Source organism: Cucurbita maxima, unplaced genomic scaffold (assembly GCF_002738345.1).
Source record: "Cucurbita maxima cultivar Rimu unplaced genomic scaffold, Cmax_1.0 Cma_Scf00005, whole genome shotgun sequence".
NCBI lineage: Eukaryota > Viridiplantae > Streptophyta > Magnoliopsida > Cucurbitales > Cucurbitaceae > Cucurbita > Cucurbita maxima.
Genome location: NW_019272021.1, coordinates 4787280 through 4814882, shown reverse-complemented (window position 1 = coordinate 4814882; position 27603 = coordinate 4787280). Strand labels below are relative to the sequence as shown.

The 27603-nt window shown below is 37.7% G+C and overlaps 2 protein-coding genes, 1 long non-coding RNA gene and 2 pseudogenes across 3 annotated transcripts; 2 read left to right on the top strand and 3 right to left on the bottom strand.

Moving 5' to 3' along the window:
- Window positions 1-1198: 1198 nt before the first annotated feature.
- Window positions 1199-8428, top strand: LOC111479596 (protein argonaute 10-like). Its single transcript, XM_023124338.1, has 22 exons — window positions 1199-1564; window positions 2436-3075; window positions 3374-3582; window positions 3783-3932; window positions 4030-4163; window positions 4263-4372; window positions 4453-4559; window positions 4645-4783; window positions 4910-5026; window positions 5279-5386; window positions 5486-5557; window positions 5636-5758; window positions 5840-5999; window positions 6107-6228; window positions 6423-6560; window positions 6651-6793; window positions 6894-6956; window positions 7070-7133; window positions 7213-7348; window positions 7452-7525; window positions 7622-7748; window positions 7853-8428. The coding sequence occupies exons 2-22, from the start codon at window positions 2599-2601 to the stop codon at window positions 8032-8034; spliced, it is 2955 nt and encodes a 984-aa protein (XP_022980106.1). The 5' UTR covers window positions 1199-1564; window positions 2436-2598; the 3' UTR covers window positions 8035-8428.
- Window positions 8429-10753: 2325 nt separating this feature from the next.
- On the bottom strand, window positions 10754-12063 carry LOC111480129. The gene is made up of 2 exons (XR_002717750.1): window positions 11788-12063; window positions 10754-11693 (listed from the first exon to the last, which is right to left on the bottom strand). It is a non-coding gene; the product is annotated as an uncharacterized LOC111480129 (long non-coding RNA).
- A 3727-nt stretch (window positions 12064-15790) lies between these two features.
- On the bottom strand, window positions 15791-20177 carry LOC111479260 (annotated as a pseudogene).
- Window positions 20178-20767: 590 nt separating this feature from the next.
- On the top strand, window positions 20768-25045 carry LOC111479628 (annotated as a pseudogene).
- LOC111479629 (stem-specific protein TSJT1-like) lies at window positions 24955-27446 on the bottom strand. Its single transcript, XM_023124387.1, has 4 exons — window positions 27123-27446; window positions 26247-26487; window positions 26030-26150; window positions 24955-25454 (listed from the first exon to the last, which is right to left on the bottom strand). The coding sequence occupies exons 1-4, from the start codon at window positions 27320-27322 to the stop codon at window positions 25264-25266; spliced, it is 753 nt and encodes a 250-aa protein (XP_022980155.1). The 5' UTR covers window positions 27323-27446; the 3' UTR covers window positions 24955-25263.
- Window positions 27447-27603: the final 157 nt, after the last annotated feature.

Genomic DNA, 27603 nt, shown 5'->3' with positions numbered 1-27603 from the left:
TCATCTCATCTACCATCCCACAAGCAATCACAACCCTCCAAAATTTAATGAGTGCTCATTGCATAATCTGGACACGTGGCCTGTAGGACCCCTTCTTCACCCCCTCTGTAAGTCGTGGATGTCATCATACACAATCACTACTCCTCTTCCTACACCGCCACCCCGTCTTCTTTGTCCACCTCACCCACAGATGTAATCTCCTACTTCCCGTTCCATTTTCCTCGTTCTGCTCCCGTTTCTTTCTACCCGTTGATTGAACAAGATTGAGCAAAATAATTCCATCTTACCTTAACCAACTCCACATTGTTCAACTTCAATATTACGAATAGATGGTAATGGTATTGAACAAAAAAAAAAAACTAGATTTTGCAATTTCAATTATGTTAGACCACTCATAGAACTAGATGTCGGTGAGACCTCCAAGGAGGATAGCGTAATCAAATCGAGACATGTAATCTTGTTCAATCAACGGGTAATAACAATGAATGAAAGATGATGCTATCTTATCTTAACTCGACTCGAAACTATTTTAATTCAAGCACTAGCTTCAACATTAAGTGTGTGAGGCACTCTGCAATATTGGTACGAGAATGTTTAGCTATACAATCAATTACCTCAATATGGATAGACTAGAATTAGATAGAAAATTACGCTATTGAGATTTATTAAAATTTTATTTTCTTAAGCAAAATAAGTAACAGAATTAATTAACGACACAATTTAATCATGGTTTGTTGTCATTCATCCACACAACTAAATCTCTACTTAATTGAGCATTGAATTGAGATGGGTTGTTGAAAAGTCATAAAGAAACATGGATTCTAATGAAGGTAAAAACAGAAAAGGGGAGAAAGTAGAGGGAAAGAGAGAAGACCATGGGAAGGGAGCGTTAGAAGGGGGAAAGAAACAGCAGGGGAAGGGGTGAAGAGTTGAGGAATTGAGGTAGACGCCATGAGAGTGTAGTTAGCTACCTTAAAAAGATTGATTTTTTAGGGGGGCTTTACCAATTAACAATTGCATAGGGAAAAGGGTCTCAACAAAATTGAAAAGAGAAAGAGAAGGAGAGAGAAGAGGAAGCAGAGCAGGAGAGAGGACTGCAAGTTCGAATTATTCTTCTTCTGTGTATGATTGCTTTTATAAATACTCAGTAGTCTCTTTTGGACTCTCTTTCTCTCTCTAATGCCCTTTAATTTATGGTATGTGGTACGTCCCCGAGGCTGCGCGATCAGAACAGAACCGAATTGGAGGATAGAGAAACAGAGTAATTTTTTTTAAGGGAAAGAGAAAGGATGGATGGTGTGGGGGGGCAGGGGCCTCTTAACCCTTTTACACGTGATAAAGAAAACACCAAAAGCCTCCTTGCATGCGTGTATAAAGCTTCTTCTTCATCATCATCTCTCTTTCTCCACGCCCTTTCTCTTCTTCTCCTCCTCCTTCTCCTTCTTCTTCTTCTTTCACATTAACCCCATTTACCTCTGTTTTTCTGTCTTGTTTTTGGGTTCTTCGAGTTTTGAAACCTCGCTGCTTGATTGGATTTGAGTGGATTGGATTGGATTGATGTTGGGTGAGTGTTTTTTTTGAGTGTTTTTGTGTTCTGAAATTCTGGGTTTCTTCCTCTTCTTCACTGGTTCTTCTCGCGGGCATTGAATGGGCCCTGCCCTTTTTTACATCATTAAATCTTTGGGCATCGGATGGATAGTGATTTTACTACCCTTTTCAATGTTTATTCCTTGTCTTTGGATTTGTTCTTGATTTTTGTTTTCTTCTGGATGTTTGTATGCTGTCTCTGCCACTTCCCCGACTTCCATATCTTCCTCTTCCTTTTAATACCATTTCGTGTTTCTTTTATATATACTCCTCTTGCGTTTGTATCTGCTTGGGTTTACTCATCATCCCCATCGAGATTTTCGTTTCTAATAGACAGACAGGACTATGGAAACTGGGTTTGTCTTATGGGTATTCCCGCTCTGGGTTTCCACACGGTTTATTTTTTGTCTTGCCTTAATGGAAATTTGGTTCCAGGTTTGGACGCTGGGCTGCCAAACAAGATCTGGGTTTTGAAATTTGGTTTACATTTTTTGGACTCTTCTCCTTGCATTTAGGATGGGGTTTTTTATGGGTGTGTTTGAAATGAAACTTTTGTTTGGTTGAATTTCTTCGAACATGTTTTCTTCAGGGATATATATATGCTGAAACGATGGTTTTACAATTTTGGGGGGTTTTGTATTTTAAACAAAGGAATAGTAATCCTTGTAAATGTAGAAGAAACGGCCAAAGTTTTATCCCGCTTTAACCTTTACTTTGCGTATGAAACAATGAATGTATTTCTCTGTATCATTGTCTCTGTTGTTTTAACCTTTTGAAGAATTTTTCGTCATATTTTTGCTGACATGCAATTTTCCTCTTATGGGTTCATTTTTTTTTCCCCTCCGCAGTGGGATGACGTCTTCAATCCGTGAAGAAGAGGGAAGATGAGTTCAGAGTAAACGTGACTGTGAAGAAACTTCATGTTCACCATTTCGTGAAGCTTTTAGCTCATTCTAAACGAGTTCTTGTGACATTGCGAGTGGATTTTTCAGACGGTAAAAGAAACCCACCATGCCAGTACGGCAAATGAAAGAGAGCTCCGAGCAGCACCTTGTAATCAAAACCCACTTGCAGAACTCTGTTCAAAAACCTCAAAAATCAACCCAAAATGGCAAAGGCCCGCCGAATCTGGAACATCAAACCATCAAATGTCGAAACCCATCTTCTCCTCCGAGCAAAAACAGAGGCAGGAGAAGAAGCAGAGGCGGCCGGAAATCCGATCAGGGGGAGGTTTACATGAGACCCAGTTCTCGGCCCTGCACAGTGGCGCGTAAACCAGATGAACCGGAATTTAACACCGGAGCTCTGGTGGCGAGTACTAATCCAAATGGTGGTAACATTTGTGGAATGGAAATGGGTTATCGAAATTCAAGCAAGTCTTTGAGTTTTGCCCCAAGGCCTGGATTCGGACAAGTTGGGACAAAATGTATTGTGAAAGCAAACCATTTCTTTGCAGAGTTACCAGACAAAGATTTGAATCAATATGATGTAAGCAAACGATGAGCTTAACAGTGTTTTTTTTCCCCCTCTGCGTTCTAGTTCCATGTGCTTACAGCAGCAGACATATGTTTTATTTGTTCCTTAACAACTGGGGAGGGGGAGGGGGGGCTATTTGCTGTTGTATTGCAGATGAAAATGCATAATTTTCTCTTTTCGTCATGTCCTTTTCTCAACGTAAATAGCTTCATTTTTGTTCTTTTTGTCTGCTTGACTTGTTACTTTTCTTCCCCTTTTTCATTTATTTATTGATTTTTGTTTTCCCGCCGTTGGGGGTGGGGTTCTACAGGTCACAATTACTCCTGAAGTGGCATCAAGAACTGTGAACAGAGCCATCATGGCTGAATTGGTGAGATTATACAGAGATTCTGAGCTGGGAAAAAGATTACCAGCTTATGATGGCAGAAAGAGTCTGTATACAGCTGGTGAGCTTCCTTTTGTATGGAAAGAGTTTAACATCAAGCTTGTGGATGAAGAAGATGGAGTCAGTGGTCCCAAGTAAGAATTTACGCTTCTAACACTGCCTTTGTTTTTTCTCTGCTCCCTCTTCAATTTCATTACTTTTACTCCCTGTCTTGTCAATTTCTTATATTGTATCTCTTCATTATCAAACTTATCCAACCTAAAGCTTTCAACTTATGGGCTTTGTTTTCATCTCATTCAACTTATACAATTGTGAACTTTAAACAATAATTCAGGAGGGAGAGGGAATATAAAGTGGTTCTTAGGTTTGTTGCTCGTGCAAATTTACACCATTTGGGTCAGTTTCTGGCGGGTAAGCGTGCCGATGCTCCACAAGAAGCTCTTCAAATACTGGATATTGTATTGAGGGAGTTGTCATCCAAAAGGTTCAAAATCGATCATGTTTATTTGTTACGATTTTCGTATAACGACATGCTCATACTTGAAGTTCTGTTTTGCTCATCGTAGTTGTATATCGTGTAGGTACTGTCCTATAGGGAGATCCTTCTTTTCTCCTGATATTAGATCACCTCAGCGGCTCGGTGATGGGCTAGAGTCATGGTGTGGGTTTTACCAAAGTATAAGACCCACTCAAATGGGACTGTCTCTTAACATTGGTACATAGAAACTTACTGTTAAAGCTTTGCACTGCGATTTTTACCTATTTTACTTTTAAGAGATTTATCTTAGTATTCTTTTCATTCTTTTGTTAATAGATATGGCTTCAGCTGCATTCATTGAGCCTCTCCCTGTCCTTGAGTTCGTTGCTCAGCTACTAGGGAAAGATGTATTGTCCCGGCCATTGTCTGACGCTGATCGAGTAAAGGTGCGTATCTTTATCTGATTGTGTGCTTTTCCTGTCTCATCGTCGTTCTTGAGTGTAATTTAACTTGGAACACAAAACAGATTAAAAAGGCTCTTAGGGGGGTGAAAGTTGAAGTAACACACCGGGGAAATGTAAGGCGGAAATATCGAGTTTCGGGTCTGACATCACAACCCACACGAGAATTAGTGTAAGCTTGAAAATTCGTAAATATGTGCTTGCAATGTCTACCTGTTGTTCATGTGTGCATTGCTGATGATACACTCCTTTGTCAGATTTCCTGTTGATGACAACTCAACCATGAAGTCAGTTGTTGAATACTTCCAAGAGATGTATGGCTTCACCATTCAACACGCACATCTCCCTTGCCTTCAAGTAGGAAACCAGAAGAAGGCAAATTATTTGCCAATGGAGGTACTTTTTAATCCTTCCCCTGTTATGATTATAGTAAAAAATGATTCTAGGCCTTACTGAATCCCTCAAAATGACATTTAAACACTGAAGTTTGGGTCAAATCTTGTTGAACACTTGCGTTTGCAGGCCTGCAAAATTGTTGGGGGGCAAAGATATACAAAGAGATTGAATGAGAAGCAAATAACTGCACTTCTAAAAGTTACGTGTCAGAGACCGAGGGATCGAGAAAATGACATTTTACAGGTATTATTCGAATCGTTTTGAGAGCTAGTTACTTGAATTTTTTTGTTGGCTATTGTTATAAATCGACTTTGAAAGAACTTGAACTTCTCGATCCTACCACTATAAAGCGGTCTAGTGATCAATGTCTGAAAGAAAGCATGTCCATTAGGTAGTTTACACAAAGTAAATTGCAATAAATTCGTTACATTATTTCGATCTTTATCTGATTGCCGGAATAACAGTTTCTTGTCTTGTCCCTTTAAACTTTGGTAGACTGTTCAACATAATGCTTATGATATGGATCCTTATGCCAAGGAGTTTGGGATTAAAATCAGTGAAAAGCTGGCTTCTGTTGAAGCTAGAATCCTCCCTCCTCCCTGGGTATGCATTTCCCCTTCAAATTCCATGTTATTCACTAAGTTAATGAATATAGTCTTGTCTTGCTTACCCTGGCATCAATTTCACGATAAACCCATGCAGCTCAAATATCATGATACTGGCAAAGAGAAGGATTGCTTGCCTCAAGTTGGTCAATGGAATATGATGAACAAGGTATGGCCTTGTTAGATATATTTCAGTTCATTAATTTACTTGAACACCAGCTTTTTATATGAGTTTGTTTTAATGCAGAAAATGATTAATGGAATGACTGTTAATCGGTGGGCGTGCATCAACTTCTCTAGGAGTGTACAAGAAAATGTTGCTCGTGGGTTTTGTACCGAACTTGCTCAAATGTGTCAAGTGTCTGGAATGGTATATTGGCGCTGGTTCATTCTTGATTCTTCTAGATTATGATGTTTTATTTAATTGACTCACAATGTGATTATATTATAGGAATTCAATCCAGAACCTGTTTTTCCAATATACAATGCCAGGCCAGAACAGGTAGAGAAAGCTTTGAAGCATGTTTATCATGCTTCCATGAACAAGACTAAAGGGAAAGAGTTAGAGCTCTTATTAGCTATTTTACCTGACAATAACGGATCACTTTACGGTGAGCTGATACACTTGTTCACCATAGATTATTGGCCTTATTTTTCTAATAAATCGATCAGGAAATGAAGTAGACCGTCCGTAGTGATATTTTTCTCTGATTTGTAGGTGACCTTAAGCGAATTTGTGAAACCGATCTTGGTTTAATATCACAATGTTGTCTTACGAAACATGTGTTCAAGATTAGTAAGCAGTACCTTGCTAATGTGTCACTGAAGATCAATGTCAAGGTATGATTCTGCTCCATAATCTTGCACAAATAACAGTCTTATCTTCTCCATCTTTTGGATGGAAGTGGAACCGACACTCCTGTAATATTGGGGAACTGCTTGTCTGGTCTGAAGGACTCGATCGCACTTTACTTATCCAATAACGAAAACCATCCAATCACTTCGGATTCTAACGTATGCTGTTTGCATTCCAGATGGGTGGTAGAAACACTGTTCTTCTAGATGCTATCAGCTGCAGGATACCGCTTGTGAGTGACATACCAACAATAATATTTGGAGCCGACGTGACCCATCCAGAGAATGGCGAAGATTCCAGCCCTTCAATAGCTGCTGTACAGTCTCCTAGTTACTGATAAAATCGAGCTCGTCTTCATTCCACATTTCTGGTTTTGTTACTAATGGAAGTTGAATCCAATGCGCAGGTAGTAGCCTCCCAGGATTGGCCTGAAGTGACTAAATATGCTGGACTAGTATGTGCTCAGGCTCATAGACAAGAACTTATACAAGATTTGTACAAAACTTGGCAGGATCCTGTCCGTGGTACTGTCAGTGGTGGCATGATCAGGTGAGATCTTGTTTGTTCTAGATTATGTTAACTTATACATTGAGCGTAAACTCTTCATCGAGTCGAATATTAACGTATACAGTGCCGATTGTTGTCACAGGGATCTTCTGGTTTCCTTTAGGAAAGCAACAGGGCAGAAGCCTCTCAGAATAATATTTTACAGGTAACCACTTCCATCTTTCATGTAATTTTTACGGCATGGATACTTAAATTAGTGTTTTGCTTCCATTTGTACCCATTATTTGTGAAGTTTACACATGCTAGCTGTCTTTCCAGGGATGGCGTAAGTGAAGGACAATTCTACCAAGTATTACTTTATGAGTTGGATGCAATCAGGAAGGTAAGAGTTGATGAATTCTCAGCCTCTTTGTTTTTTGTTTCTGACCATTTTTTTAATAATTAGCACCCTTTTGGTATAGGCATGTGCTTCTTTAGAACCGAATTACCAACCACCCGTAACGTTCATTGTTGTCCAAAAACGACACCACACACGATTGTTTGCCAACAACTATCGGGATAGAAGTAGCACAGACAAGAGTGGGAACATTTTACCTGGTACTGTTCAATCCGTGTTACTCGATCACTTATCCTGTCTCTGATGAGGGAGTTGAGTTGTTAATCCTGTAGATTCGTTTCTTCGTTTTTCATCGTTTTTCAGGCACCGTAGTTGACTCCAAAATATGTCACCCAACAGAATTTGATTTCTATCTCTGTAGCCATGCTGGAATTCAGGTATTGACCTTCCTCCCTCTTGGTATTTTGAACTGAACTATTAGTTCATAGTCTTGATTTCAGACAAGCTCATTTTGTTCTTTCATTTTGTTGCAGGGGACAAGTCGGCCAGCACACTATCATGTTCTTTGGGATGAAAACAATTTTACTCCTGATGGAATTCAGTCATTAACGAACAATCTTTGCTACACGTATGCAAGGTGTACACGTTCGGTTTCTGTTGGTAAGCCAGCTTTATTTTATTAGTTTTTCTGTTCATGATTTCGACTCAGATTTTATCGTTACATGTTCAATGTTCTGAAGTTGCCAGTTTTGGCATTCATGTAGTTCCTCCAGCATACTATGCACATTTAGCTGCATTCCGAGCTCGATTCTACATGGAGCCAGAGATGCAGGAGAATGGCTCAGCTGGTCGTTCTGCCAAGAGCACACGCGCTACTGGAGAGTCTGGGGTTCGACCTTTGCCAGCTCTGAAGGAAAATGTGAAAAGAGTAATGTTTTACTGCTAGAAATCGGAACCAGCAACAAAGGAGAGGGTCGTAGTCAGAGCTCGAGCTATGACGGGAAACTTGACTCTTCCTGTTGCTCTGCATTATGTTCCTTTGTAAATGAATCATCATCATCATCAATGTGTGGTGGGTTCACATGTGTTACAAATATAGGTTGATGATTTTAGTTGTGGAGTAAATGTAGAGTTGGTTAGTTGGTGAAGAGTTTTACTTGGGTTTACTGCTGCACTAAGTGTCAAAATCAAGCCATAGATGACAGGTTCTCTTCTCACCCACATTTGTAAAGAGCTGTTTTTTCCATAATGAATCAGTATAGATGTGTTAGAAATTTCTGGCTCACAAACTTGGCTGAGTGCCCGAATATACCCTCGATGTGCAAACATAAACCGTTCAACATTTCCGGCTAAACATTGAGCTCTACGGTCGCAATCCCGTCATCAACTTTTAGACAGCTAACCTGTCTAGGCGGCCACATCTACTCGTTATTTTTGCTTTGAGATCTCTTCAACAACTTAACGTTGTCTGGGACTGCCATCAGGAACAACGATTGCTCTCTGATTTCTTAGTGTTTCTAACTGCTGGACATGGTCAAGATTTTCCAAATACTTTGAAGAGAATTTTCTCTCATACGTGTCAGTGGTAGCGGTGGACTTGAGCTATTACAAATGAGATCAGAACTGGCGATGTGTCAGTGAGGAGACTGAGGCTTGAAGGGGGGCGAACACAAGGCGGTGTGCTAGCAAAGACGCTGGGCCCTGATGGACTTGAGCTATTACAAATGATATCAGAACCAGATACTGGTGATATGTCAGTGAGGACCCGAACACAAGGCAGTGTGCTAGCAAAGACGCTGGGTCCTGAAATGGAGTGGATTTGGAGAGGGGTCCCACATCAATTGGAGAAGGAAACGAGTGTTAGCGAAGACGCTAAGCTTTGAGGGGAGTAAATTGTGAGATCCTACCTCAGTTGGGGAGGAGAACGAAACAGTGTTTATAAGGGTGTGAAAACCTCTCCCTAAAAGACACGTTTTAAAAAATTTGAGAGAAAGTCTAAAAGTAAAAAAAAAACAATATACGCTAGTGGTGAACTTAGACGGTTACAAAAACTCATGAAGTGAAGTTGTCAACTTCTCCCTACCCAAGGTTATATATGCTAAGCCGTTGTTATCTCTCTCTTGCTTGCTTATATAACGTCTCTTTCAAAAATCTCTCTTTCTAAAATCTCTCTCTACCCTCGTTTTCCAAAACCTTCTTTTAAAACCGAGGCTAGAGGCTCGATCATACGTCGCTTGGCCGTAGGCGACGCAAGTACAAATTGGCTCAGCTCACTTGTCGTTGGAAAGTGAGTGCCGCACAATCACTAGTCCGCTGCCCTTAAGAGTGCGATTGTGTCAAGTGGTATCACATTCGCACTCTCCCACAAGTTAGCCAACTCAAACAAAAGTTATCATTGCTACACCTACACCTAATTTGTATTGCGATTACCCATATGGTAAGTGATATGAACCAAAGGAAAATTTTAGATAGATGATAATTTAGAATTATAATTATATTAAAATTTTTATTTACCTTTAAATAATAGTTAATTATGGTGAAAAAGTATGAAAGTTAGTAGATAATTTAAACTATGGTGAGAAAGTATGAAAGTTAATAGAACTCCATGGCAGGTTAAGATTTTATAGATTTTATATATATATATATATATTTTAGGTAAATTTGGAAAATGGAGTAAATTATTATTATTATTATTATTATTATTATTATTTTTTTTTTGGGTTTGATAAGGACCTATTTAGATCACATATTTTGTGGATGTTTTATGGAGTGATTCAAATCTCAAAAATGCTTTCTTACCTTGAGATAAGAAAGTAATTAAGACTATATCGAAAGAAAGTTATCTCAAGAAAGTAATTAAGACTCTTATTGTTGAATTTATCCTTTGTGAACTAAGAGCTTAGCGTTCGAGACTAGAGTTACAACATCAATAAGTCCAATAAGTGGTGCAAGTCTACAGGTTTTCAAATTCAAGACAACTAAAGAGAGAGGAAACTTCCCAAGGGAAAAATTAATCATAAACTAACATTTGATATTGATTTTAAGACTTATTAAAGGTATTGTTAAGTACTATTTGGACTCTACTTAATCCAAACTTAAATCAGCTAGTGGAATTCAACGCATTCATAAATTCACAAGTTGTAGTATTTGGTATTAATCTTAAGAGTCGATCAATATTTTCAACATACTATAAAGTATCATGCACACTTTTAGATATCATATATATACATACATATATTTTCTTAATTCTTATCAACTTTTTTTTATTTCAGTCTTTTTTTTTTCTACAAATGTGTATGATATTGATATGTTCATAGACACTTCATGGAGAGGTAGTATATGGACTCGTCACCACCAACACAATCAAGAGCACATAGTTTCAGTTTGCTGGGACTTTTTAACTCCTCTAGAAAGTCTATCTTAATTGTACCCATAAAAATTTGAGTTTGTTTAATCCCAAACTCACATTTTCAAGTCATTTTTAAGTGAGAATTGACTTTTGTAGTTCATTCAATATGTCTAATCATTTTGTGAATTCAACTAAATAGAGAGTTTTCAACTCAAATTTCCATGAAGTTGAAGCTTGAACAATTGAGGCTTACTCTTCATTATGATTATAAATAGATTGTTCATTAAATGGCCTCTACAATGGATTTTTGACTATCAAAGTTCAAGAAATTGTACTCCATTCACGTTCCCAAGGAAGATATTTTTGTAGAAGTACATTCACTATAAAACATGGTCTTCCAAACAGTACCAAGGAAGGGAAGGAAATAAAGTGGTAAATAAAAACAACCCTTGTCCTGCCCGCACTATTCACCAATATACCTCTCTTTTGTGAAACCTAAGGGGGCAAAAAGAAGAATCAAGTTTTGCTTCAGAGGGCTACTTTTCGTAGGCAGCCTGAAATGGCATCTACAAAACCCTGTGCCTACTACTCACCACTATCGAACTTCTCTGCATGGACAAATCCTTGCTCAACCCCTTACAGATTAATACCAAAAATAAGAGAGTAAATGGATCGATCATTAGGATTTAGGACACTAATTGAAAAGGATTAAGGTAATTAATTAAGATGGTAATGAAATCCAATCCAAAAGGTGTCTGTCATCTTCTTAATCACAGGCTTTAGGCTTACCTTTATGTATTGAGATATGCCGGGATCATGAGTTTGGTGAACAGTTGTTTTAAAGCCGTTAAAACCTTGTGCTATATTATGACTTATCATCCAGTTCTTTGCAGAAGGATAGTTAATGCTCAATTTCTTCTGTGTCTCTCTCTCTCTTAAAGAGACCAAAGAGATAAATTCAGAACATGTGAAAATACTGGAGGGCATCAATCCCAAAAACAATATGAAACAGACAAATAGCAACTCCAGAAATCTTAATAATTAGGGTCACTCTTGCAGAATCTTTCCTTCAGAAAAACACCCTTTCTTTTTCTTCAACCAACTCAGACCGAATCAAAATCCAATAATGAGAAGGAAAAAGAGAAAACACTTATGGCGAAGGTAAATCTTACCCATATCAGACCTAGCTGGAAAGAGCTTAAAGATAAACCCGCCGCCATGATCAGAAGCTTTGAAGGAATCACAAACCCTAATTTCTGCCTGATAAACAAAGAATACAGATGAATCCAACAGTGAAAAGGAATTTTAATCATAACCGACTAGAAAGAAACAAGAAAAAGGATCACATACCTCAATTATGAAGGGGATCGAACCAAACGGAAGGTCAATGAGGTGAAAATTAGGGCTAATTTTTAGGGATTGTGGGTTCCGTTGTGGATGAGAAGGCAAAGCAACAACAGGTGAAACTGCCATATGATCTGATCTTTCCTCAACCATGAAAACAAAACAAAACAAAACAAAACAAAACAAAAAAGGAGAGAAAAGTTAAGATCATGCTGGCAGCTTCAACTGGTAGTGGTTCACCATAATTGGAAGGGCGGGCGAAATGAGAAAACCCAGATTAATTCTAGGGTTTGGGATGGAGCAGCAAGTGGTGGAAGAAAATGGGTATAAATAGAAGAAGAAAAATAAAAATAAAAAAAATAAATAAATAAAACAAAAAGATTTATTTAAAAAAAAATTAATAAAAAAGGGTGGTCCCTTGTTGAAAGTTTGTAACCCCAAGTGGGTGTAAATTGAATATTATCACGCCAAGACTACACCTCATGCAGGTCAGCTCTTTTGCAGAAGGGCTTAGTGGGCGTTTCTGCATTAATTAGCCTTTCAACCCTATACTGCCTCTTTTACTCCTTTCTCTCTCTAGCTTTCACACACAGACTGAGCCAGTGATTAATTACACTAATTCACCATTAACCAAACCTTCTTTCACACAACAATCCAAACACCAAAAACAATACAAATACCACCCTTTCCGTTTCATTTTCATCCTTGGATTTTAACCAAGTTTGAATTTTAAACCTATCATATGGTTTTCGTTTCGTATTCTGTGTAGTCCTATATAACGGTCCAAACCCACCATTAAGTGTGTTAGCAAAGACGCTAGGCCTCCAAAAAGGTGGATTGTAAGATCACGTATTGGTTGAGGAGGGAAATGAATCAATTTATCTTATAAGAGTGTAAAAAGTTCTCCCATTATATGTATTTTAAAACCGTGAAGCTGAAAAACAATACATAACAAACCAAAACAAACAATATTTATTAGCGTGGTTAGAGATGTTAATTAATTAAAGACGTTTGATTTACTTTTTGAATTTTTTTAATCCCACGCGAATATAAATGAAAAGCATAAGTTATAGATAGAAAAAGTTTATGAAAGAGTAGCTTTAAGAATATGTTTATTAATTTTGTAGTAAATTTGTAGGGTAGATGGATAGTGCATCTCTTCATGAAGAACAAGCATCTTTTTATATAATATATATATATATATATTCATAAACAGAGTCACAATCATGGTAAAATTAGGATGTAAAAAGCAAAAGAGGGGTTTTTATTTAAAGATCAAGGGGAAAGGTGATGTGGGAAGTAATTAATGCAATTACTTTAATAGTAACTGTTACTGCATGCACTACTCTAGAACCTACCTTCTTCTTTTCAGTCTATATCTTAAATGAGAATCAAAATGTAATTATCATTAATGTTTATTATAAACCGTATATGATATTGTCTACTCGAGATGATAAGAAATTAGACTGTCTAAACTCAAGCTAGTAAAAAAATAATAAGACTGAAGTTGATAGAAACATTACTAATAATTGATCGATCTACCGTAGGAGCTGATGAATGAATAGGCTTTCCCTTTTAATTTTCGGAATGTGATTAAGGATACAATGAGAGTTTGCGTGCCTCAGTAGCAAAGAGATCACTGGAGTGTAGCACAAGATTGTCTTTTCTTGCTGTCGACGAGGTGTTGAGGAACTTGCTTGTACACTTCTAACAAAGATACCTCAATGAGATGCTGAGCATTGGTTGAAAGCTTAATATTTTAAAGAGAATGAAAATATTTAATTTAAAAAATATATATATTTTAGAAAATAGCATTAAAGGGAATGGAAATTTTTATTCTGATTCATATTCTTTTGAAGTAAAGAGGATTGGTTTTTTACTTTTGTTTGTTTAAAAAAAAAAAAAAAAAAACTATTTTTAAGAATTAATAATATGAAGATAAACTTGTAAAGGCTATTATTGTATATTAAACCATAGCTCATAACCCTTACTTTTTGGGGGAAGGATTCCTATCATGATTTGTTTGAAAAAGAAGGCATTCAATCATGGGCAATCTTAAAAGACAAGCCATTTTCATGTCGAGGTCTCAATTTTATAAAAATTTCGATAGAATTATTGATAAAATATTGATATCTTCCGAATGATATATTCAAATTAACACATAAATATTTTATTTATTTTATATGATATTACGAAAAATATCAATTCACCTCTTATTTCGATATCGAAACGACAAAAATATACAAACTTTGTTTCACTTAATTTGAATTTTCATAAAAATAAAGAGAAAAAAAACTAGTGAAGTGAAATTGAGGGGGTAGCATAAGTTATTTGATTGTGGGCCTGGGCCCATTACGAGTTTGCAGAATACGAAATAGAAGAGGTTCAAGATCCCAAGATTTCCCAATTTCTTTAAGTTGGGTGCATATTTTGATGCATAGTCACGCCAAATCGGAACAATGGATCTCACAGATCCCTTTACCTTTAATAGCCACACCTACAACTTACACCCTTTACTATTTTATTCCACTATCTCTCTATACCATTTTTTACTATGTAAATACTAAGATTTTAAATTTTACATTTTTCAAAACATAAAAAGTAAAAAAACTCAAGAATTGAACAACGTCAAGTCGGTTTACATATATATTATGAGATTAGTGTAATCAATCTGATTGTATGATGATTAAAGTAAAAGATGATGATTAAAAATAAAAGCATGTTTCTTTTTCAGTACAATAATTATATTAAAATAAAAGGAATTATGAGATTAAAATGCTTAATAAATAGGTGGCTGTGGCTGTAGGTTTTAGAAATAGCAAAAAGTTGATCCAAAATATGGAAGCTTACAAGACATTGTACCAACCATTTGTAGAGACAATAAATGATGAAGTGGTTTGATTAGTGGCATTTTGGACATAAAAGTTATTGTCAACTTTAAGGGAGCGTGAAAGGAGAAAGGGAATCAGAATGAAGGAATAAAAATGAAAGGGGATTCCCAACAAAACCTATGGAGGCTAGGACGTAGAGGGTCATTTTCTTAATGGTGGGTGTCGCAGGAATAAGGGGTTTTTTTTGTACGCAAATACAGTGGTCCTTTCCCTTGTCAACAGACTGGACTGTGTGCTTCGAGGAGGCAATGGCAAAACCCAACCCATTTTTTTTTTTTCTCTCTTACACACAGAATAATGATGCACTATTATCATAGCCTTTTATTAAACACTTTGAGGCCTTCAGTCCTACCTAACATTTAGGGTACCCTCAGCCTCAAGATTCCTATTCAGAATACTCCCTGTGTGTCAGTTTAATGCTTGTTGTAAAGGAAAGTCGGCCACCTTTCTCTTTTTTCAGCCAAATGTTTTGATGTGGATTGGCATTACACCACAGTGATGGAGCCTGCCTGCCAACTCCATGTGATCCCAAGTGCTTCAAACTAATTTAACAATGCCAATGCCAATGCCAATGCCAATTCTTCTCAGACATAGGGTTATTTAATCCATATCCATCTAGATCCATAACCCAACTATGTCCCATATAGTTAGCATCATCTTATGAGAGAGGGGAGGTAACGATTTGAATAAACAATCTCAGGCTACTCCTTAATTGTACAACACTTCGAGACCTACAAAATGAAGGGAGATAAGAAGACTGAAAGAGAGAAACATGAATGTTATGAACATATCCCATAAGATTATGTTGAAAGTCATTGATGAGGTATAACTAATGAGGATTCCAAATTCATTAAAACAACCTCAAGTTCTATCAACATCACAATTGATTCTTTCCTCTTGTCTAATAAGGTAAAGCACCTAATAATGTATCTTCATAGACCAAGAACTACGAGATCGTCCCTTTCATTCTAGGGTTTAATAAGGAAAAACACTTAATGATATATCTTCATAGACCAAGAACTACGAGATCGTCCCTTTCATTCTAGGGTTTAATAAGGAAAAACACTTAATGATATATTTTCATAGACCAAGAACTACGAGATCGTCCCTTTCATTCTGGGGTGATGGAGGGATCGTATCAATCGAGCTTTTTTTTTTCATGCTTTTTTCGGACATTTGGAGAAAGCTCCCATCAATAGATTGGACGGAGTTAAATTTCCCTTGAGCGATGGTGGATTTTAAATACATTACAATTAGATATTCTATCTGATTACTTGGCCACTGTATCCTAAATCAATCTGTGAGCCTAACTATTCTGGGGTCAAAAGGCCCTACCTACCTACTACAAGGATTCAGGAAAGCTAATGCAAACATTCTAGGACTTCAAAATTTGGGATTAAGGTTATGGGGTGTGAGAGGGTATCAATTTCATGTAGCTAGGTTTTGTAAAGGTTTAACTTTGGCTGTGTGCTCGAGCAAAATTTTGTAGAGTTCAGCTGTTGGTTGGGCATTCGGGTTTTCCTGAGTACATCTACGAAACATGTCGATCAAGAATCCTGTAGCTTCTTAGTCTTTCTCTGAAGCATCTGGTCCTTGAACAGATTGAGACATTGAGCTTTCCTTTATCGACCCCAATGCCTCCTCAAGCTCACCTATCAATTCTGGTCGTTTGCCCATCTGCTCAGATTGAGAAAACAATTGTTGATCAGGGAACATCCTACACCTTTAAATATTGAATCTAAATGACAACTTCACTTTCAAAAAAAGTGAGATTCAAGCATGCTGTGCTAAATTCTTTTTAAATGGTCCTGGGACATGGGAATCTAGATCAAGAATAGAAGAAACCTGAAGTTGATAGAAGATTTGCAATTCTGTAAGTCCCAACAGTATGGCATTTGAAAGGTCAACAGTTCCCCAATAACAGACATCCAAACGACCAAATATCCACTTCCTGCAACCAAAGGAAAGAATGAGTATCATCCAGTTATCGACATCATGACAACTTGCGAACATAATTGCATAATTAAATGCAAATGAGGTGCGAAAATAAGACAACATAAACTTCTACACTAGTTCGCAAAAGTGAACTGGAGAATAACAGGACTGAAGCAGAATGGTCTCCAAATATTTGAGAAGCTTGGGCTACCCAAAAACACTAGTCTGTTTAATCCTCAGCTAAAGATTTGCTGGTCTCATCTCCACACGTCGCTCTTTCCTAGTACTGCCACCGAACAACTCCCGTCAAGTACTTGGCTAATGGTTTTACAGGCAAAAGACAATATTTCCCCTTGGCTAATGGTTTAACTTGGCCTTGACTAATGTTTGAACCATCTCTATTTTCAAAAAAGGGGCTGCAAAAATCAGTCTTCCTTTCAGCTCATTAGGAATTAAGAAGAATATTGCCTTATCCTCGCATTTCCATTTCTTCAGAGTCAGCCAGCCTAAATCTCATATACCTCCACTTCTCCCACACCCCCCTCCCTGGAATTATGAATTCCTTCCTACCGTAGTTCCAACAAAGTTTCAATTCCCAGCATCCTGCTTGCTAGCAGAACACCCTGAACCCAAATGTCTTGGACAACAGATGCCAGAGATCTTTGCGATTTTGCTGCTGCCTCAAACCTCACAGCTGTAGGGCACCACTCCTGCAGAGATACTTCCTGATTTCAAGGAGAAACTTAATGGCACAAGAGTGAAGGGTAAAAAGTGGGTTTAACTGAGTCATTCTTCTGAAGTAGGCCTTAACTTTCACAACATACTTCAGCTGCACTAATGTTATGTTGTGCCGTGAATCTGGCAGGACCCTAGGTCCAGAAATTCATTGCATATGATTCACACCAAGTTAGTGTCCTAATTCTATGGCATATTTCCATACCACTGTAAGCTAGAATACGTTGTCAGAAAATGTATAACACATGAAGAATAATTCACAAGTGTCAAAAAGAAACCTTGATCTGAAAGCCTGAAAATTCAATAGAAAAAATGAAAAGCTTATCTACATACCAGTCCATAAACACTCGGTGTATGCATTGCTCGTAAAACTTCAGGAGCCATCCATCGAGGTGTTCCAAAACAAACATCAGGAGGAGGTACTCCAGTATGAGCAATGCAACAAGTGTGCAATAAAGATCGAAGGAGCACTGCTCTATCAAAATCACAAAGCTTTACGATGGGAACTCCATCAGATTGTTCGTCAAAATCAATTAAAATATTTTCACTTTTGATGTCTCGATGGGAACTTGGCAGATATTGCTATAGAATCTAATACTTCATCGTGTTCCCTTCCACTCCCCAGTATGAAAGTCATTGGATACTCAAGCTACTCATAAAATAATCACCTGTTGACAAGAATGACTTCGCTTGAATCAAGATGGAAATTTTGCTCATAATTCCTTAATGGCAAGAAGGGATAATCGCGGCCTGCATCATAAAATCCATCAGGCAGATGTTCATCAACACCGCAAAATGAGGTACAATTGTACTTGCAAGTTAACCTTGAGCAATCTTCAGCTGGCCTTCTTGACTTGCAAGGTTTAGGGTTATCAAGTTCCCTCTCAGAATATCTTTTGTAAAGATGATCCTTTGCCTGTTAGCGGAAAAACCCACAGAACTCACAATATTCATTTGTGTCCCTTGCCATTGTTTCTGCAGTAGCATCACAGATACATGAGCGCTCCACAGAAAATTTCTTTTTAGTATCAAAATTGTCATTCTCATGACTCTTGATAAGATTTTCCCTTTCAGCTCTGTGACAGGTTTCTTCACCATCATATGACTCATCAGTAACTGATGAATCTTCAACTGTACAATCAGAAGCAGGGGCAGAATCAAGCCTCCCAAGTTCGTGATTTTCATGAATCTTAACTACAATATGATGATATACTCCTTTCCACTTCCTGATTCTGTTCACGCGTTCCTGTCGAACTTTCTGCTGTAAATAATGTCATCTCCGCCATCGCTTACCTGATCTTTGAGATGCAAAAGATCTACTATTCATTGAATGTCCCATTAACAGGTTCGATGAGAAATTGCGAGTACCTGCAAAAAAAAAAAAAAGTCCTGAACAATGAAAATCAAAGAACCAAAATGAAAAATTCATATCCAATAATTGTGCACACAATTTTGGCATAACACACCTGTATGGGGAATGCTATCTCCATTGTCTTGAATGTTGGCTTCATAAACATCCATTTCAACTGTAAAACTAATCCATTCTTCATTAGCTGTATCATCTTCATGATTTCCTTCAAACTTGCAGCATATCCAGGAGGGTATCTAACAGCTTTTAAGAAATTTATTGTACTGTACCACAGAGAAAAGGCATAGCAAAAACTAAATTAAAACTACATTATGTTGTTCCAATACAGAATAGAAAAGTGAACACTAAATTTAAGAGAATAGGAACTAACTATGCCAAACCATTCAATTATCAACTTCCCAACGAAACTAAGTAAATATAAATCAGATTTTTTTTTTTTTTTTTCCTTCAATAAGAACAAAAGACAGAACCAATAGAAAAAACCTGTAAATTCAAGTTTTTAAGTCTATGCAGAGATACAAGTTCAAGAGACCCCAATGATGTCAACCTATTACTTGAAAGATCCAAGTTGTCCAACTTTTGCAGGGAAGACAAACCTGGAGGCAGTTCCACCAAATTGTTATTAGCAACTCTCAAGGATATCAACGCATTCAAATAGCCTATTCTGCTGGACGGCTCTTCATCTTAGTAAATGAGAGGTCTAGATACTCCAAGAGTTGAAAACGGTACACCAAACCACCAAAACGAGGAGATTTCCTTCAGATTTATTAAATGTCACTAAGAATTGAAAACGAGGAAGGTTTAGGAGGAATCTTCGATAGCTCGAGCTCCTTCAGGCCCTTTAGTTTGTGTAATGATAAACCACCAAAACCCGGTGATGATAACTTCACCTGTAAGCATTCCAACCCGACAAAGTTCTTCAACTCTGGCGGAAACAAGTTAATCTCGTTTCCGAAGAACTGAAGCCTTCTCAATTCGCTAAAGTCGCCAACTGGTTTCGGGATCAAATTTAACGCATTCCGAAATATGTACAGACCCTTCACTGAGCTATTGGAACCCTCCAAGAAATTGGAAGCCAACTTTCTCCCCGAGACATCGAGAACCAAATCATCTGCATCATTTCCACTGTCATCCTCAAACGAAGCCAACTCAGAAGCCTTCAAATTCCGTGCCTCCTCAAGGCCGCTTTCTGAGGAGTCATCGACCGTTTCTTCAGAGTTAAGAAGCTGCATTGGGGGCGACAGCGGCTTTCGAGATTAATCCGCAGGTTAGAATAGTTGAGAATCAAAGTGCTGAAGGTTTTAGCCTTGGTAACAGGTATCAGAGAATCCGGAAAAAAGGATCTCTTAGTAAGGCAAAAGAATTTGAAGCGTGCATCGTGGAATGAAACATCAGAAGATCAACGAGCTCCTGGAGCATGAGCTAAGAAAATAAACCCTAAACATCCAGTGAGAGTCGGAAAAAAAAATAACGTTACGACGGAACGGGATAGAGAAAGAGGAGCGATTCGGGCACTCCACTTTTCCTTGCAACCGCTTCCCGCTTTTTTCCTTTCTTTTTTTCCCTCGTTTAATTTTAAATGGATAAAGCTCTCAAATCTTTCCTTTCTAAATTATCTATTTTCTCCTTACTATATCGCTACAGAAAAATTTAAATTTTGTTCACGAAGGAAGTATTTTATTATTAAATATTATTTTATTGATATAAACTATCCAACTTGGTCATATTTTATTTTTCCTTCCATAAATAGATTTTAACATAATTTTCATGGCAGTGAAAAGTCAAATTTATCCATCGAGACAGTGAGGACCGCCGTAGTTAGTTACGCCAGTTCATAGATGGGAGTGCCCACATCATTTTGGGAGCTTGGTTTCAGAAGGTGTGAAAGTTCCTAAATACCCATAGTTCCACGCGCCTTTTTTATACGCACAATTTCACTGCCGTTTCATGGGCCGAATGCGACCTTCATTTGCCCAATTCACTGACCCTATAAATTCAGTCCTTTGCTGTCAGTTTCATTTATTATTATTTTTTTTTTTCTAAATTTCCCGCCTCCTTCCTCTGTTTCATTCATAGCAGGAAGTAATTCTCCGATTTAGGCGCCTTCAAGATCAACGATGATTCTCGCAACGCTCAAGTGAGTTAGAGATTTGTTCTCGTTATATTTTCTTCCAATTTCTTTGCAATCTATTCGTCACGTTCCCTTTCATTTTCCGTCACTGTGATGATCCTCAGAGCGGAAGAACAAAGCCAAGAACTACAGCTTGTAGAGCGCGAAGATATTGCGGATGAAGATGACTTGTTCGATGCGATTGATAAATGTAAGTTTCAGAGCTTTTAACTTATCAACATAGTGTTGTTTTGATATTCAAATAATTTCATCGGCGACGCTTGTTTCGTGAATCTTAAACAAAACTTGATTACATGACGTTCTATCTTAGTGATCTGCTTGTTGTTCTTGGAGGTTGATTGCAAAACTCCAATGCTAATCAAATTTCTTTTTCCGAAGAAAAATGAGATCATCTGTATACCGCATCATGCGATCTCATTCGATTGAATCATTCATTTTGGAAACATCTCGGCACCGGCGGCTTAATTTAGTGATCATTTCATTTCACGATAGCCTAGCCTCCAGTTTAGCTAGGTTTATATTTTTTCGTCGTTTATTTTCTCAAGGCATGCAATTCTAGCAGAGTTTTCTAAATTCGTGAAGAAATATGCGGATAGTTTTAGCCAATCAACTGACTATCATGTTGTTCCACTACATCCGAAAGAGTTCCTTTGCCATTTTTTTGTGCAGTACTTCTCATAGAATTAATGCTGGAGACGTGAAAAAGATTCAGGACGCAGGGATATACACCTGCAACGGTTTGGTGATGCTCACGAAGAAGGTTGAACAATTTTCACGTCAAATAAGATATATCCTGAAGTTGATATGATTATGATGACCAAGGTTTTTTTTTATTTTAGCACTTGACTAGGATAAAAGGTTTATCAGAGGCGTAGGTTGATAAGATCTGCGAAGCTGCCGAAAAGCAAGCGGTGAGCGAATCAGTCACCGCTTCTCTATTATTCACGGTGCGTTTAATGTTTTGCACATTGACGTCAAATTCTATACACACCAGCTTGTTCTAGTTAACAATTTTAATTTCTCTGTTGCTTCTCAGAATTTTGGTTATATCACTGGAAGCAATGCTCTGCTCAGGGTAAGCTGCTTCTGTTTTTTATTAGTAACAAATGGAATGCCTAACCAAATAGATCGATAGTTTACCAAAAACTATAGTTTGCATCGCCTCTCTTTTCCTTTTTCGCTTGCTGTAAGTTTCGCTTTCGGAAACAACTGTGAAAGATTCTATATATATTTCTAGTAGCTCCTATAGTTAAATATATATTTTAGTAAACTATTGACCGTCATGAATGCAGACTTAGTCCTTGATTATTGTTTGCGGAGAAATTCTGTGGTTCGCATTACGACTGGAAATCAGGCTCTCGATTTAGGAGGCAAGTTCTGCTTTATGACATTCCTTTTTTTACTATCTCGAAAATCATAATCACTAAAGGAAGTTGTTGTTCTAATTCGTTCCAAAAGGCGGGATTGTAACTCTAGCGATCACGGAAGCTTTTGGAGAATTCAGGTGAGGATATAACAGTGCTTCGATTTTGTCTATTGAAAATCGACGTCCTGTATTGAACTTGTAGTTCTCCTCTGACTTCGTTGCCTAGGTCCGGGAAAACGCAACTCGCGCATACTCTACGTGTCTATACGCAGATTTATCTACTTGACACGGAAGGCACTTTGCATCCTCTTTTGAAGCTTATTTTATTATGTCATTGCAACCGACCTGATCGAACCTATAGCTGAAAGATCTGGCGTGGACCCGGGAGCTGTCCTTGACAATGTAAGCACCATGTTTTTCAATTTTTTTTTTCAATATGTTCTCCCCTTATGCTCGGCCTTGCCGCAAAAATGTCTGCAGAACCATTTAAACAGGTAACCTGTAACTCAAACGTCGAAAACTATGGTGTCTGACGACGTACATTCTGTCTCCTAATTTCAGACGGTTGATGCTCATCACACTTTTTTTAGTGGATTTCACCGGAAGGGGAGAACTCGCGGATCGCCAGGTCGAATCAAATAGACTTAAACAACAGACAACGTTTCAGAATTTGATTTCCCTAGGTAGATATTCGTTTCAGAATTTGATTTCCCTAGGTAGATATTTGTTGTCATCTTGTTTCATCATTAATGACACAAGCTGTTTGACACATGCAGCAAAAATTGGCGCGGATGCTGTCCCGATTAACTAAAATTTTGCAGAAGAGTTTAATGCAGTAGTTTACATGACCAACCAAGGTAGCGATTGAACTTGTGGAATTCGTTCTGGTTCTTCATTTAGGAAATTCGTTGATAAGCAACCATCCCCTACTGGTTATCTGTCCACTATGATTGGTGGAGCAAACACGGCTTGTTTACCATTGAAGAGGAGTATATGACAATCAACGAAGGAAGTCACTTGGATGCATGGTTTGTTTGTGGAAGAACCAAGTCCATTTGTCGAAGAACCAAGTCCATCATGCTCGTACTAAGCATATAGATGTCCAATTTCATTTTGTTTGAAAAATTATCAATGAAGGGACATTCGTTTATTGAAAATTGGAGTTGCTGATAATCCAATGGATTTGTTGAAAGAAGTAGCCGGTTGGCTTGGTGTCAGCCAGAGAAATTATCTGCTTGAGGATTTTCTGACAAGATGAAGATTGTTGTGAATTATCATGAAGACTTGGTTCACGAATACCTTTTGGTACATTTCCACCGACTTATGAATCTATTTGATTTATTTGGTTCAACTTTCTTTGTTTATAATTCTTATTTGTTTGGTTCATCTTTCGTTTATTTGGTTCGTCCTCTTTCATTTATTTCGTTCATCTCTCATTATTTAGTTGAGGGTTCATAATTTTCATTTGTTTGATTCATCTCTCATTCATTTGGTTCATATTCCATTTTGATATATGAATAATCTTGGTACATAATTATCTATCATTGTTTTGAGATAATGTTATCTAGCATTATTTTGAGATAATGCTTGTCTAGCATTGTTTTGAGATATAGATATAAAGGTTTATCTAGCACTATTTTGAGATATAGATATAAAAGTTTATCTAGTATTGTTTTGAGATGTGAACGCATTGTCATTTTATATTTCAGACAATTGGGAGAAACTTTGTAAGAGAGAAGACTTTTGGAGTGTGAGATATATTTGTAAATATTTTGATTATAGTGATTGGCTACCACCAATGGGAATTTATTCTCTCCGAACCAAGTAAATTTTGGTCTCTTTGTTTAATTTCTGTTTATAGGTGTATGAGTATAATCAATCTTGCTTTTGCTACAACAATTGTGTATCATAACATTGTAGTTGTAGCATTAGGTTACAACATCCGAGACATACATGTTATCTCATTTAATGGTTAGAATGCCCTTGTAACAGTCCAAGTCTGCGCTTAGTAGATATTGTTCTAGTGAGAGGATTTCACTCTTATAATGAATGTTTTGTTCTTTTCTCCAACCCTTATAATAAATGATTTGTTCCCCTCTCCAACCGATATGAGATCTCATAATCCACCCTTTTTGCGGGCCTAGTGTTCTTGCTAGCACACCGTTCGGTGTTTGGTTATGGTATCATTTTAGCCCACTGCTAGTAGATATTGTCTGTTTTGGCTCGATACATTGTCGTCGTCAGCCTCACCGTTTTAAAACACTTCTACAGTTTTGGGGCCAGCATCCTCCCGATATAGAATCTCACCATCCACTCGGTTCGGGCCACAGCAAACTAGCATATTTAATGCACACTAAACTGGTGTTCATCACTCAAAATGTTGGTTTTACGAAATGCAATCGTATCCTTTTGTATCAGACCCCAAAAAACCAGCAGAACGCTACGTTATTGCCCATGCCGCTACGGTAAGATTGATGTTCAGGAAAGGCAAAAGGTGAACAGAGCGTCTGCAAGGTGTTCGATGCCCCTAATTAGCCAGAGTCTGAAGCTATATCCGTATCTCACATCACCTCACAATTAACACCTTCATTTATTAATTTCTTGTTAGTAGAAACATCGATCCCATGAATCTCATCGAGTTCCGGAATCATCAAACTACTAAGCAAGCAGAAGCCCTACGTATTCCAGATAACACCAGGGGCCATTGCAGATGCAAAGGACATACGTCTCATATGATGTTGGAATATTAAATCGGGATAAATATCAAATCCCAGCTGTATTAAGATAATCCTAAATATGCAGTTGGCAAGCAGCAACTTTATTGCCATAAATCCAAAGCTACAGTGAAAGTAAAGTATAAACCAGAATGTAACTCGGTCAAGCCCAAAGGATTCATAAGATACAAGTAGTTGTTAACCGCACGGACATGCCATTAGGGAAAGTAAAGTATAAACCTCAGTACCCATTTAGAAGGCACGATTGGTGGGATGAAAATATGGAAAGAAGCCAGAGGAAGGGTAAGGCAAAGTAAACAAAGCCTTGCCAAATCATGCACTCAGTAGTCTGAAGACCAGTTTGCAGCACTCCCAACTCTTGGCATGCCAGAACTTTCCTTTCGAGCCTCTTCATCCACCTTGAAATCGGCTCCACAGACATGACCTGAACTGTCCACCCTTGGCACTGGCTTCACCTCATTAAGAGGATGCTCAAAACTTCTCAACCCACCCGAGGTTGTGAAGAAGCAACCTAAAATACCAAACATATTGCATAAAATGAACATTGATACCAGTACCCGTAGCTCATTGTTACTACCATTTTAAATGTCCATGGTTTAGTTCCCCAACCCTCAACTGTTGAACTAAACAGAATATACTCAATTTGGAAACATGCATTGCCGTGATAGAACAAGAGTGAGCAAGAACTGATGACTAGTACCCGTAACTCAACTACCATTCTAAATGTCGATGGTTCAATTCCCCAACTCTCAACTGTTGAACTAAACAAAATATACTCAATTTGGAAACATGCATAGAACAAGAGTGAGCAAGAATTGATGACTAGTACCAGCAACTCATTGTAACTACCATCCTAAATGTCAATGGTTCAATTTCTGAACCCAAGAACGGTTGAACTAAACAAAATATACTCAATTTGGAAACATGCATTAACGTGATAGCAAGAGTGAACAAGAGTGAGCAAGAACTGATAGTATGCAAGCTATATCAATGCACCAATTTTAAAATTTTTAAAAAATTAAAGTGCTCGTCAATTTTCCCCCTCACATTTGAAGACATAATGAATTCATTCCCATAAAAGGTTACCTGTGGGGAAAGGAGCAAAAGATTTTCCACACCCCTTCTTCATAATTTCTACATCATCCGAGAGAACAAACTGTCCCTCAGAATCAGTTCCCCAGTGGAAGGGAACGCTCCCATCAGCATCCTGATGATAAAAAAACATAAAAGAAAAAACTAGATTAACAATAACAACAGAAATTTGCCACAATCATGGTTAAACTAAGGGATCAAGGAAACTTACAGAAGCCAAAAATGCAGTTTTTGAGGAACTGTCATATAGGACGAACACAAATTTCCCTTGAATATCTCTCACGACTTGATCAGCTGGGTACGGACCCCGATCTCTTAATGTTCTATACGCTTCAATAACGATGCTAACCTCGTTTGCAGCTTTGTTCAAACCATATTGTTGCTTGAGCTGAGCAACATTCTCAATGTGCCCTTGGAACAAGCAGAAAATGTCGTCCACAACCGCAAATAATCTAATGTTATAAAAACAAATTTCATCAATTTTCCAACAGCAGGCAAAACTAGCAAATGCTCGTATAAGAATGAAAATACAAGCAAAACATGATTCAATACAGATCCCATAAAAATTAATAATGATTTATAAAGTGCAAAAGAATATGGCCAAACTAAGAATCTCGTAATCTTGGTTGAGGATGCAAAACAAGATTAATCGTTTCAAATTAGATGAGCAAAGAGAGGATTGATAAAACTAAACACCGATCCCGAAAGATGACCTTCCATAAATTCGATTGAGTCAAAATGAAAAAAAAAATCGAGCAGAACGAAGAGAAAAAAAAATACAACAATGGCCTTAATGAATACAAACATTTCTCAACCAAAACTCAACTACCACACAAATAGACGATGCAATTTCATACAAAAAAAAAAAAAAAAAAAATCAAAATAAACAAAGAAAACTCTATTTTGTTAAATTTAAACAGATTCTCATCAACACAAAACGAAACACCCTATGGAAGACACCGCCGGGGTACAATAAGTTAACAAGAACAGTGATCAGATCCAGAAAAAAAAATCAAAAGAAGGCAGAGACGAATAATACAGGATTCCCCAAAACATTGCAGAAAAAGATGAACAGTAATCGTAATACCTCGGGAGGAGAGGGTTTTGCTTTTCGACGGAATAGGCCAAGAGACCGGCGGATCCGAGATTGACGATGACAGAACCAGGGTACACGGAGCTAAAATGCTGGGCAAGAATTCCATCTTTGAGAGCCCAGACGGAATCGGATGCAGGGCTCCGCAGCGCCTCGGGACTTTTGGCCACCGATTTCTCGAAGACAGCGAGCATTTTGTTAATCGTTGATCGGAAAATGAGAAAAACTAAATACACGGTTGGTTTCGTTTCTGAATGCAGAGGGGACTAAAGATCGCTTGCGGTTAGAGGACGAGGACCTGGAGTCTCTACATACTTCAAAATTAAAAATTAAGGTGCGACACAAATTTCCACAATTGCCCCTCTACATTTCTCTAATTTTCACAAAAACCAGCTCGTTTAAAAACTATTTAGGGCAAACCAGGCTTTTATTTTCTTAATTTTATTTAAAGTTTAAGAATAAATTAAATAATTTA

Excerpts from the sequence above, each read along its gene's own strand:
- LOC111479596 (XM_023124338.1), top strand. The coding sequence starts at position 2,599 with ATGCCAGTACGGCAAATGAAAGAGAGCTCCGAGCAGCACCTTGTAATC. Across the intron at positions 4,560-4,644 it reads CAACCCACACGAGAATTAGT|ATTTCCTGTTGATGACAACT; the intron begins GTAAGCTTGAAA and ends CTCCTTTGTCAG. Across the intron at positions 7,526-7,621 it reads GTAGCCATGCTGGAATTCAG|GGGACAAGTCGGCCAGCACA; the intron begins GTATTGACCTTC and ends ATTTTGTTGCAG.
- LOC111479629 (XM_023124387.1), bottom strand. The coding sequence starts at position 27,322 with ATGCTCGCTGTCTTCGAGAAATCGGTGGCCAAAAGTCCCGAGGCGCTG. Across the intron at positions 26,488-27,122 it reads CAAAACCCTCTCCTCCCGAG|ATTATTTGCGGTTGTGGACG; the intron begins GTATTACGATTA and ends TTATAACATTAG. Across the intron at positions 25,455-26,029 it reads TTTTGCTCCTTTCCCCACAG|GTTGCTTCTTCACAACCTCG; the intron begins GTAACCTTTTAT and ends TTGGTATTTTAG.